Source organism: Dendroctonus ponderosae, unplaced genomic scaffold (genome assembly GCF_020466585.1).
Source record: "Dendroctonus ponderosae isolate FM_Combo_2020 unplaced genomic scaffold, Dpon_F_20191213v2 Dpon_F_20191213_239, whole genome shotgun sequence".
In the NCBI taxonomy this organism is placed as follows: domain Eukaryota; kingdom Metazoa; phylum Arthropoda; class Insecta; order Coleoptera; family Curculionidae; genus Dendroctonus; species Dendroctonus ponderosae.
Genome location: NW_026018447.1, coordinates 2,287 through 14,607, shown reverse-complemented (window position 1 = coordinate 14,607; position 12,321 = coordinate 2,287). Strand labels below are relative to the sequence as shown.

Below are 12,321 nucleotides of genomic sequence, written 5' to 3'. Positions count from 1 at the left end.
GCTTGAATTTAACCGTTTTGAAGATATCGAATTGTTAAAATTGTTTTTGCTGCAATTCGCAATTTGGCATTTAAAATTTTGCACCAAAGGAATGGTGAAAGAAAGATAAACAGAATTTATAAGCAAGATAATTCTATCGATTTGTGGATTAAATTGAAATTTTATTTTATAAAGTAATCAAGAAATAACCTTATAATTTCTGTATCAATCGTTTAATTCTAGGTACTCTAGGTTAAAAGCGACCGGGTATATAAATGCGAACATTTGCAATGAAGATCCGCCACTTCGTATGTGACTCAAGACAATAAAAAGCGTAATTCGCTTTCACTTGCGACTTTAGTTTATGCAATTCTTCAACAACTGAGCGTCAGAAGAAAGACTGTCCAGAATCCGTATGGGGTTTGGTACTTACTTTTTGCGCCAACGTGGTTTTCTGATCACTCGAGCCGAACTCGAAAAACTTCTGAATAACGTAATTTCCGAAAACGTCGGTCATCAGGTTGTAGGCGGCTGAGAGGATTTCATTGAAAACCATCTGCTTCTCCGGGGCTGAGGCGCGTTCCAGCTTTTGTTGTATAAATCGCGATCCATGCTGATCTTGCGAGAACTCGACTATGTGATTCGCTAGATCCCTGAAAAAATCACACATGTTGATCCAAACGATTCGGTGAAAAAACTGCGGAAAACTACCTTAGTTGAAGATTGGGGTAGCGATTGTTTCGGAAATCTTCCAACAGGCGCGACCTGCCTTGAGGCGTCTTATCCATAGCAGCAGGAACAGCGGTTAACGATGAATTCATCTTCGCGAACAACGAGTTGGTAGAGCCGAACATTGTGGTTGCGTTCAGTCCGGCAGCGACAGAATTTCGATATTTTGCTTCCGCTCCAGGTGCGGCAGACAACACCTGGAAAGTGGTCAACTTTGAGAAAAACCAAAAAGATTAGATAACTTCACTGGTGAATGAAGACAAACATTATTTTCGAGAGTTTGCAAAGAAAAACATCGCAATTTGAACTGTAAATGTTATGATTCTGGGGCAAACTTTGTGCATAAACAGCAGCCTCTCCTTGATTTATTTATTATTAAATTATATGTATATCATATATATAATAGGGGTGTGAAACCACTCAGGGTGTACGTACTCGTGAATTCACCAGACCCCCTAATTGCAAAGGGGCTGGAGGTGGCGTAAGACTGCCCGCTAATGGACTCGGGCTGCTGCCAATATTGTACGACGTCCATTTCTGCCGATAATCCAATGAAGGCGAAAAGGCCGACGTGTTTCTGTCAAAGGAGTCTCTTCTGCCTGTGGTTGCGGTATTCAAGCCCAAGCCTGAAATAAAAGAAACGCGTCTAAGCAAAAGACCTTACAAAAGCAACAAAAAACAAACTAAATGTGTATCATACGCTGGTAAGTTGTGCAACGTGCGTTCTGCAGCAAATACCTTTTACTTAATGACCTTTTTAGAAAGTGAACCATGGTTGGGAAATGTTGGCAGTTTTCTCAAAAAATGCTTGAATTTAAGAAGTTTTCAATTTGCGTGTTTTTTTTTGAGTTGCAAAATCCACTTGAACATGACGCTGCTTTTTTCGAAGTTTCTCAAGAACCATTCGAGGCAGATAATTCGTTTTGGCATCGTTGGATAGAGAATTGAATGNCCCCCCCCCTTGGATCGCCCTTGTATGAACGGTGATAAAGTCGCAGACCGTAAAAGAGCGGCCAAAATTGGCAGTAAAACAATGTGGCAAGTGGCGATAAAATATTTCGCGCAAGCTAAACTAGTTTCCGAAAGCGAACTTTGTTTCGGTGACGATCCGTTTGTGGCTTTGAGAATGAAATTAAATCGTGCGATAAAACCGATTTCAAACTTGCTCATTCAAACGCAGTTGGCGCAAAAATGTTGCAGGCATTCTCTAGGTTACAATAAGGATTTTAAGCGTTTTTTGAACGTTTACGACCTTTAGCCGACGATTCCTTCCATATTATTCCTTCCAAACGCTTTATAAAAACACAGTTGGGTCGACTTTATAAAAAAAATGAAAATGTTCTCAAAGTGTCATAAGTTTTACACCGCCAAATATAACCCAGGCAATTCCCCAAAGCGCACTTGGCCTTTAGGTCCGTAAAAGGTCCTTAGTTATCTAGGGCGCTATGGCGCATTTGCCACGTTTCAAACGGCAAACAAAATTTCTTTCCAGCTCATACAATTTCACGTCGTCACATAAATTATCGACCTGCATGCCTCTACCAAACCATACAGCACACCTGCTAACTACAATCTAATTATTACCTAAAGCACATTCGAGCCTCCACAGTTCCCTTATGCTACATGTTAGTAAAGCAACACTAAACAATTGTTACGCACAATCCCAACCAATGAACCATCATGAAAGCAAGCGAACAAATTAAGCGAGTGCGGTTTACCTGAATGGAGTTGCGACGTGGCCTGTTGTTGCTGTTGCGCGGATGAACCAATTGCACCCAATTGCGAAGAACCTCCAAATGTTGCAGCTGAAGGCGGAAGGCCAGGGAACAGTCCTGAACCGGCCACGCCCTGAGCCACCCCTGCACAGCAATGGTTAGTTTGGGTTAGCGGTGAAACGTGAGAAATGAACATTTTACGCATTGTTACTGTTACATATGAATGATGATTGATTCATGTTTGTTCCAATATATGTAAATATTAGTGTGTCCAACACCAGTTTAGCAGTGGCAATTCGCAACATATGCGGCAAGCACAAACACGATTCGAATTCACGACAAAGTAGGGAAAATTATTGAACCATTCATCACCCGGATCAAGCCAGGCTTATTTGTACAAACATTGAACACTTTACAAAACGTACAGTTTTATACACAAGTCGAAATACAAGTCTAATTTACGACACCAATAGAACCCAAAATCACAATGTTTAGAGCCAATAATTGTCGTTTCGAATCAATTATTTACATTGCAGCATCGTTAAGAGTTGGGATTAAACGATTTTTATCCCCATAATGCGAACCGATTAGGTGATTTGGACGACAAAAGTGGTCCAAGATGACCAGCAATTGGCTTCTAATCTACTGTAACCGCAATGAACAGCTTAGTTTGGCGCAAGAAAACATCCTGTTTAGAAAGAACATTGCGTTGAAACAATGTTAGCTGCCTCCTGTGATATTTCCGAACGCCAACTAGTGCGTGGGCCAACAAAGAAAATAAACTTATACTTTGTGAAACATCAGCCACGCTGTTTTGTTACAACTGACCGGATTAAATCGAACTGAATTGCATTTGAATATGAATATTTCACGGGAGCGTTATTGGAAAAACATAAAAATGTACGCCTGAGGGATTATGAAGAGCGGCCCATGTTTTGTTTGGCTTTTTATCGCGAAGAGAAACATTTGAATATTTAAAAACGGCAGCGCAACACTCAAACGCGCTCGGTCAGCTTAATTCAATTAACTCAGGCGCAGCAAATCTACAAAATTTCCATAAATACTAACCTCCGAGTGTGGTTCCGTTCACGGAGGTGCTGACGCCTGCAGCAGCCGCAGCGGCTGCCGCCCCATAGAGACTTTGTGCGCCTGCGGCGGCTCCGTACAAGCCAGCGGCCGCTGCTGCGCTCTGGGCGGTTCGCCCCGGTGCTCCGCCAGGCGGTACCAGAACGGGCGCCGCCGGACTGACCAGGCGCATGGGCGCGCCGTGGCCGTTCCGCATTGCAGCAGCGGCTGCAGCGGCTGGTCCCTGTGCCACCAAAATGGGGCCGCCGCCCTGCTCATAATATGCAGCAGCGGGGACAATGTAACCGCCCGTCGGTACGCCCTGCTGCAAGAAAACAGTGCCCATTAGGTATTTACAGAATAATGTACAATAGGGTTATCAAACACATCAGGTACTTAACTAGCTACTTCCATAGATAGACTCGATCTATACATAATTAAATTCGAAAATCTAGGTATAATACAATGAACCAAATATACACGATAGCTTGGGGTAACACCGTGTTGGGCTGCGCTATTGAGTTGCTGCCGCTCTCTGAGTTCACGAGCTATAACTCATCCGTTAATGGGTTATCATCACGAAGGATTCGAAATTTGCTTTTTCACGCAAAATACATTCAGATTCTCAGCATTTTCAGTGAAACTTTTACTAAAACTCGAGCATTATTAATAAATGGCCTCTAAAATAGATCTAAAAAAAGTAAAAAGAAGTCATCAACATTTTCCCAGCAACTGAACTGAGTTACGGCGCCGGTGCGTTGGGTTGGCGCCCCAAGCCATTTGCGCAGCACTGCGCCAACTCCGAAAAATTCACGGAGTAACCCAGGCCACGGTGGATGAAAATTGCAAATTCTTGAGGGTTCATTTAACCATACAGTGCATTTATCTTTTACGACGCCATGCTGATAGCACATGTTCAGAACAATGTTAAGTGGCTCATTAACAAGTAAATTGAAACGGACATTTACCAAGAATCGGAGTCAAAGCACGCCACCCAAAATGCTCAGACAAATCTAAATTGAAACTAATGGGTTTTTCGGGTTTTTAGGCCGTCGTATTGTTTCTTGACGTTTCGCAAGCACGAGTGGCTTGCAAAATGCACAGCGAGTTTAATTAAAATCCACCGTACACACCGATATTTCAAAAAACTTAAAAAACTTGAATAACCTGGGGCAGTTTGTCATTGCCCTTTCCAAACTGTTGCGCGTAAATGCAATGTGACAGACAAGAACAGGCATAGTTTGTACTGTACGTAACGCAGAGGGAGCGCTAAACATTCCGCGCTCTGTTTATTGCACCGTTCAAGTGCACTGACAAGGACGGCTATAGGGGAGTGCCTTGCGATTGAGACGGCCGTCGCCAAACTTCCCCAACAGTGTTTAAGTTGCGAGTTACAGTTTGTCTTGCCCAAAAACGACTTTCGACGAATTGTCTTTTAAAAATTGTTAAAATTTGGCCAAACCTGCCACGAGATTCAAATTTAGAGGAATCGTAGAGTGGGCTTTTCTCTATTTAAAGGTGCTAAAAACAGGCTTGCGCCTCTACCGTGATTTTCTGAAATTTAAGTTACAGTTTTTCTTGTGCATGCACTTTTGTCGAATCTTTTTCTGAAAATTGTCCGAAACCTGCCGCGAAGTCAAACTTTGCGCAATTATGGACTGAAGTTTACTCTATTGAAGAATGTAAAAAGCAGCAGCCAAAAAAATTGTCAAAATTAGGCCAAACTAGTACCGAAAATCGCCCTTTGAAGAATCAGAGAGTGGAGATTCTTTAATTTAATAATGTCAAAGCAACCTTCCACTTCTACTTGTCTCTTTGCACAATTTTTTTTAAGTCGGACTCCATAATTTCTAAGCTTTTTACGGATCTTCTTCGAAAAATTGTCAAATTTAGCCCAAACCGGTCATAAAAGGCAAACTTTCACCGTTTAACGAGTGGAGTTTTTTCTATTTACGAGTTTATTTCTCTATTTTGCAAGGTTATTTTTTAAAGCACGTTCAAACAACTCTATCCGTCAAGGAAATCGACCTCACGGATCTCATAGAGTGGAGTTTCGTCCATTTTATGAGACCACCGTAGTTCACTATACACGCCGATTTTTCAAAAACTGATTTTTTTTATTAATCTGGGGCAGTTTGGCGTTTCCTTTTCCAAACTGTTGCGCGTAAATGCAATGTGACAGAGAAGAACAGGCATAGTTTATACTGTAAGAGACGCAGAGGGAGCGCTAAACATTCCGCGCTCTGTTTATTGCACCGTTCAAGTGCACTGACAAGGACAGCTATAGGGGAGTGCCCTGCGATTGAGACGGCCGTCGCCAAACTGCCCCAACAGTGTTTAAGTTGCGAGTTACAGTTTTGCCCAAAAGCGAATCGCGTCGAATCGTCTTCGAAAATCAAGAGATAGACTTTCAAGGCCATTTCTTGAAACTAATGGGTTTTACGGGTTTTTAGGCCATCGTTGGGTAGAATTGCTTACACTGTTCAAGCAAACCACTTCTGAAGATGCAAGCCACTCGTGCTTGCGAAACGTCAACCAGCAATTCTACCCAATGATGGCCTAAAATCCCGAAAAATCCATTAGTTTCAAGGAATGGCCTCGAAAGTCTATCTCTTTTGATAAATCTAAATTGGTTGATCGGGTCTCGGGTTTTGTAATGCTTTAATCGGCTTTAACAAACGAGTTATCAACTTATCAAGTCAGAGAGCGGCAGCAACTCAAAAGCGCAATTCAACACAGTGTGATCCAGGCCTAAACCCAGCACTTCTGAAGAATTTTACGAATTTTATCACGGTTTTTAATCAACAAAAGACACTACTGGCAATGGCATAATTGAATGTGCTTTCGACTTCTGATAAAAGTTTTCTATATGGTCTCGACTTGAGTAGACAGTTGCAATACAGCAGCACCTTGAGATAATTTAAATAATAAATAAATTTATGACTCTCAGGAAATGTAATATTTGGGAAGATCAAGCGGCAAAACACGGATTTTCAGGACTAAATCGTGTTATTAAAACAAACTGTTGCCAAGAAGATAAACGCGATCTTATAATGGACGAAAGCTCTTTCCAATGCGCAATTAGAAAAACCTATTAAAACAGCCCTTTCGAAACCATTAAAACACCCTTCACTTTTAAGGCTTTCCGCAACGAATCGCAATGCTCGAAGTTGGGTTTTATAGACAGTAATAAGAGTGATGATAGCTTGCCAACGCATTAAAAAGTTTGCAATATGTGCAGGTGAAAATCCAAGTGAAAAAAAACGAGCAGATTTTCAATAAAACTGCATTCGATTATTCAAATGCTCGGCAATAGCAATTGACGCGGCTACGGATTTAATATTTATTATAAAGCTGCTATTGCAGCAAATTTTAATTTGCCGGTATTAAATATGGATTAAAATCGAAACAATGAATTATTACACTGATAACAGCCGATGGTTATATATTTAAGTGCTGTTTTATTTCAGTAAATGTATTAATATTTTTAATGGATATGGCGAAATACGCCCATCCGCGGGCGCATTTTGAACAGGCAAAAAACCATAAAAATCGTTTTGAGTATTACAAGATTATTAGATTATTACAAGATTATATACCTGTTCTAGTACGAATTTTTTAGTAGTTCTGGTTTAAACCGTTTTCAAGTGACTCAAAAAGCAAAGTTTTCCGAACAAATTAGATTTTTCCGGTTTCACAGTCGTAATTTCTGATATGAAATCTCAAATAACACTAGTTTTGAACATTTTCCCTGATTACAAGTTAAGGTTCGAGTATATTAGCCGATAAAAGATCGCAACTGCTTTCCATCAGGCCATTCCATTATAGAATCGGATATTCCAGCTCGGAGTTATTGAAAATCTCTCCGAATTGTGATTTTGTGAATGAAAAGCGCAAAAAAAACGTTTATGGGAGCATCGGTCATAAATGTTAAGATTGCAAAGAAGAAAATTAGGAACTTCTGTACATATCTTATTGGGATTTAGCTGTAGCAAAAAACCGGCAACATTTTTGTACAAATCAACTTCACTATGCGCCTTACAAAACACCTTACACACCTGCACTTGTTGTTGAGCTTCATTGGTTCCATTTGGGGTAAGAGGTCGTCTGGCTCCATTGCTGGCTCCTTGCTGAAGAGCTGCGAGACTAGCAGGAGGAGCCGGATAAACCCAAGGCGCTACTCCGTAATACTGGGCGGGCACTCCTGTGGTGATCAGGTATGGTTCCTGCACAGGAAAATGGGCGCTTTACCATCTGCCCCATGGACAACCACTCAAGTACTTACTTGTTGCGCATTTAGGACGTAAGGTCCTTGCTGTGTAAAAGCAGCGGCTGCAGCTTGCTGCTGCTGAGCCGCCGCCAGATACTGCTGTTGCTGCTGTTGTTGCAAGAGCTGCAGCTGAGCAGCTGCACCTGGAGTAGCTGCTTGCGATTGCTGCGATCTGAACAGCTGCTGTAAAGAAAACGAACGGTTCAGTTTCACTAAAATACAGATGCCATCTAATCATGGAAGAGCGCAACTAGCTGTTTATTCTGAAGCTGAGATAGAGCACGAAATCACATTGCGCCAATTGCGATGAGAGTTTCGCGCGAAAGCGCTTTCCATTTATGGGATATTCAGTTGTGTAAAGTTGCAGAATCAGCCGGGGGAGTAAAATATTTGTTCCAACCGACTGCTTTATACGAAGATGTTATCATAGCGAACGACCCAAATCGAATTTATTTTATCAGTTTGGAAAGGGCCCACTTTTCAGTCGGCTAACTTTATCTTCTTTGTATGCTTTGCCTAAATATTTCGTTCACATCGGGGCGCTTGGAACGAAAACTCATAGTTAAAACAGGCACCGAAAAAAGTGAGTTTAGGCATGCGGATCATAAGTGTTTGTCAAGAACCGGCTATTGCTAGTTGAAGTTTGTCAGGCCTTCAGCCCTTCAATCACACTAAGCTCTCTTAATAATTCAATTATCCATAACCGACAATGCAATTGTCCATTTGTAATTCATCAAGTGACTTGCAATGAAAAATAAGTTAAATAATTGCATTCTATCGACTTGGGCCGGATTCGGCATCTTCAATTAATTCCTGCAGTCCGCGTTAAGAAGAAAAAAACTAGTTTCGGTATTGACAATTTGCTTCCGTTTCGCCAAGAACGGAATTACATTGATTGATGGGCGGAAAACGAAATGCTTCTTTTACGTATTACATCTTCGCGACTTTATCCATTACAGCCCATCATTCAATAGTTTTTCAAACTTTCTAAAAAACTCTTGAAACTGTGGACTTAAAACGCAAATTCGGAACATCAGTAATTAATTGAATCTTCAAACAATCAAATTAATAGCGCCATTTACTCTTACGTTCTTATTAAAATCAGTATGTGGGCATTTCACATCGCATACTTTAGAAGGAAAGTATGTTAGTGTGATGTGGCTAAGTAGGTTGCATAGACGAGCTGTACGGTAAATAGATGTTTGCAGAAAAAACTACTCCACTAGTTGTATGCCACTATCGGTTTGCAAAACATGATTCTTCAACAGAAGCGCAGGCCTCGAAGTGGCATATTGTAGTTTTTTATTATATATAATCAAGCATCAGTATCTAAACGACTCCATCGAACACCTAATTGCACGCTCCAGTTACGGGAAGTTTATGGCTGGTTGAAGCTTTTAAGTTTAGTAGAAACTACGTTTAACGCTAATAATAAACTCGGGACTTTTATAACTCTCTAATGGGTGCATTTGTGCTATTGCACAAAAAAAAATAAATATAATATATATAAAATATCGATAAATATCGCAACAAACTATTCCCACCACATGGGGACGAACTTTATTTTTACGCGTAGTTGAATATAATATAACAGAATAACTGGAGTAATTGGAAACAAAGTAAAAAATAATAAATTAATAGCCACAAGAAAATTATCACAACTAATTGGCAGAATGAACACGTCAGAAGGAAATCTGGAAAATGATTTCCGCCGGCTTCAAAGCACAAAAAAGCGAGTTTTTTAGAAGAAAAAAACTAGTTTGTCCAAGGGTTTTTCCTGGTTCTGTCTCTTGTGTGTTTTTAAGAAGACTTTAACCTTTTCAAGTTATGTTACATGTTTTTGTCAGAGTTAATGTGACTTGAAAAATTCATCAGTTCTGAGATTTTTGCCCAAACTTTGGAACTGGATAAATTCTCATTGCTTCAAGCGAGTGGGCTTCTGTTTGAACCATTATTCAGCACCATTTGTGTTCTGTTCGTCCCTGTTGTGGTAAAATTACTCAGATAAGTGTTCTACAGGGTGGCAAATGAAGAAATGCAAAATTATGCGAAATTCGAGATGCTCCTGGTTGGACAAAAATGAACGTTTTCTGGATCTCAACACCACAAGTTTCAAGATCAAACAAACGGCTCAAAACGGCCATCTCTTCTTGAAACATCCGGTTTTCCCATTAACTGAAGAAACAAACGACCGCACTACTAACTTGTTCATTTCCAGACAACATTACCCAAAAAGCGCGCAAAGCGCAGCCTTTTCAAACGAAACAAGACCATTTCTTACACTGTTGATTAGGAAGGAACGATCACCCGCTGAAATTTCATTACTCTGCATAATTGTTGGCTGAAACAATGTCGGAAGGTGTCGTAACGCAGTGGGATAATCGGTCGTTTAAATGCATAATCAAGACTTCGGACTTAATTGTTTCCAATTACAATGTCGAATGGAAATTGGGTTTCAACAGTTGCGTCCATTAACATAATGAAAGTATTAGAAATTATATGAACGACGTTCAAACACTGCAAGAAATCTACAGCAATCATGCCAAAAAGCTTTCAAAGCACTAAAAAGTAACGAAAAGTGGTGTATTTCGCGAAGATTGTGAACTTAATTGCAATTTGATGCCGCCATAAATAGCAAAATTGTGATCCCAGGAGGCATTTCGAAAGCATGACGTCTTCCAGAGGGTTGGGAATTTAATCGAGCATGATTTATCGCGAAAACGTTTCCTTTCTTGCTAGGCATAATGAATTCCCATCGCATCTAAATTCGACCAGTAAAACATTGCCGGAAGCTACTTTTACCTGGACAAAGTGGTTTATTACCGTTTTAACTAAAAATTGCTCAGCTTAGTTCTGGCAACCCAAACAACTGCAGTTTAAAAGCGCGTGAGTGAATACCATTTCCATAAATAAATAAAACAAAATGACTTCTCCCGAGTGATTTCAAAGACATTTTGTCTTTTCCCTAATTGATCCGCAACTCCAATGACTGGCAATTAAGTGAGGCTCAGCCTCGCTAACGTGGAGGCACGTTCCCACGTTAGTTGGAACGATCCTTCATGGTGGCCGCCCGATCGTTTTCCCCGGCCGGGAACATAAATCTGAACGCTGTAGAGGCAAAAATAAAATATTCCGAAACGAGGTATCTTTGAAGTTGCGCTTCCTCGTCAGATAAGAATGGGCCCATTCATCCTCCGAACAATGAAGCCATCGCAGCTCTACAGTTTTGTCTAAGTACTACTCATTAAAACTGGGTTTTCCCCTCCGGGTGGGCCGCAGTTGAACTTTACTAATTTAGTTAAGGCGACTTGGGCGTCTCGTATTGACACACTTGCAGATTTTTTGGTAGTAAGCGACTGGACTAATGAAAACATGCATATCGAGCATTAATTGTCCATCACCAACGCCAGGGGCAAATTAACCGTAATCGTCCAACACACACCCAAAAATTTACGCCATTATGCGCTGGGTGGGGCAACTCTGCACGCCATCAATCTAAATACTTTTTCGATTAGGACTTGCCAGGGTAACACTGTGTTGAGATGCGCTGTTGAGTTGTAGCCGCTCTCTGAGTTAACCAGTTATAACTCATCGGTTAATGAGTGGTAACTCAGTTAAAAAATCACTGAATTGCCCAGGCCTAGCTCAATAGGAAGCATTTTCAAAGTCAATTCACTTATTGGCTTGATTAATCAGTAAACCGTGTTTTCTGTGCTGACACGTTTTTTTGAAAAAACCCAGAATAAAATAACTTCACCAGCTCTCCATCCAGCCTTCGTCGGGTCGATAAGCTGCCGATAGAGCCTGTTGTTCAGTGATAATAATTAACTCGCTTGAGGGCTGAAAATCGAGCATATTCCCCCCGCCTAAAAAATCTAATCGATATATTTTCCAACGCGTTTTGCTGGCCAAAGAAGCGTATCGATTGAGCGGCAAAAAACTGCATTATTTTGCCTCGTTACCGAGTTCTAATTATGAGTTGCGTTTCAAAATTAATCAACGGCCGCCGGCCCAGGTTTCCAAAACATTCGGCCATAGTAATTGGGTCATTCAAAGCATTTTTGCTGGCGATTTTGTCATTTTTGTTCAACTCCATCCAGCTGGCGCAGGCCTGGGTGAAACTGTGTTGAGCTGCGCTTTTGACTTTCCAAATTACTACTCATCGGTCAATGGAGCTTCGCAGGTTAAATAGCAATAAAAAGGTGTAATCCTCCTTGATAATCAATATGTGTAAATCAACCGAAGTGTGTCGGGGACAATGACTTTTCGCACTTTTGTCGCATTACTTCTAGAATTCGACCAGTTGACTCGATGAAGGAAGGCTCAGCGCCATGAATCGAGTCATCAGTTAACATGCATGTGTCACCAGTGAAAAATGCCTGTAAAATCGAGGTTTGGCTGGCTGAAAAGCTGGGAAATCCACAATATTCCGTTCGCAGTTTAGCTTATTCTAGGGCTTGTTAATGGGTTTCGATCCAGCGCCTGGATTTTTTAGCAACTCATTTTAATTAACGATCAATTACATTGCTTAATTGCCAACAAGAAAGTTTTATTTACTTTTAT

At 40.8% G+C, this 12,321-nt stretch overlaps 1 protein-coding gene across 1 annotated transcript; it reads right to left on the bottom strand.

The window, feature by feature from the left end:
- Positions 1–25: 25 nt before the first annotated feature.
- Positions 26–7,941, bottom strand: LOC125503696 (pumilio homolog 1-like; the record flags this gene model as incomplete). The annotated part of the gene is given in 7 exon segments (XM_048664425.1): positions 26–632; positions 691–920; positions 1,144–1,334; positions 2,427–2,567; positions 3,492–3,813; positions 7,547–7,714; positions 7,774–7,941. Coding segments are annotated over 5 exon segments (1,041 nt in total). The 3' UTR covers positions 26–367.
- Between the last annotated feature and the right edge of the window lie 4,380 nt (positions 7,942–12,321).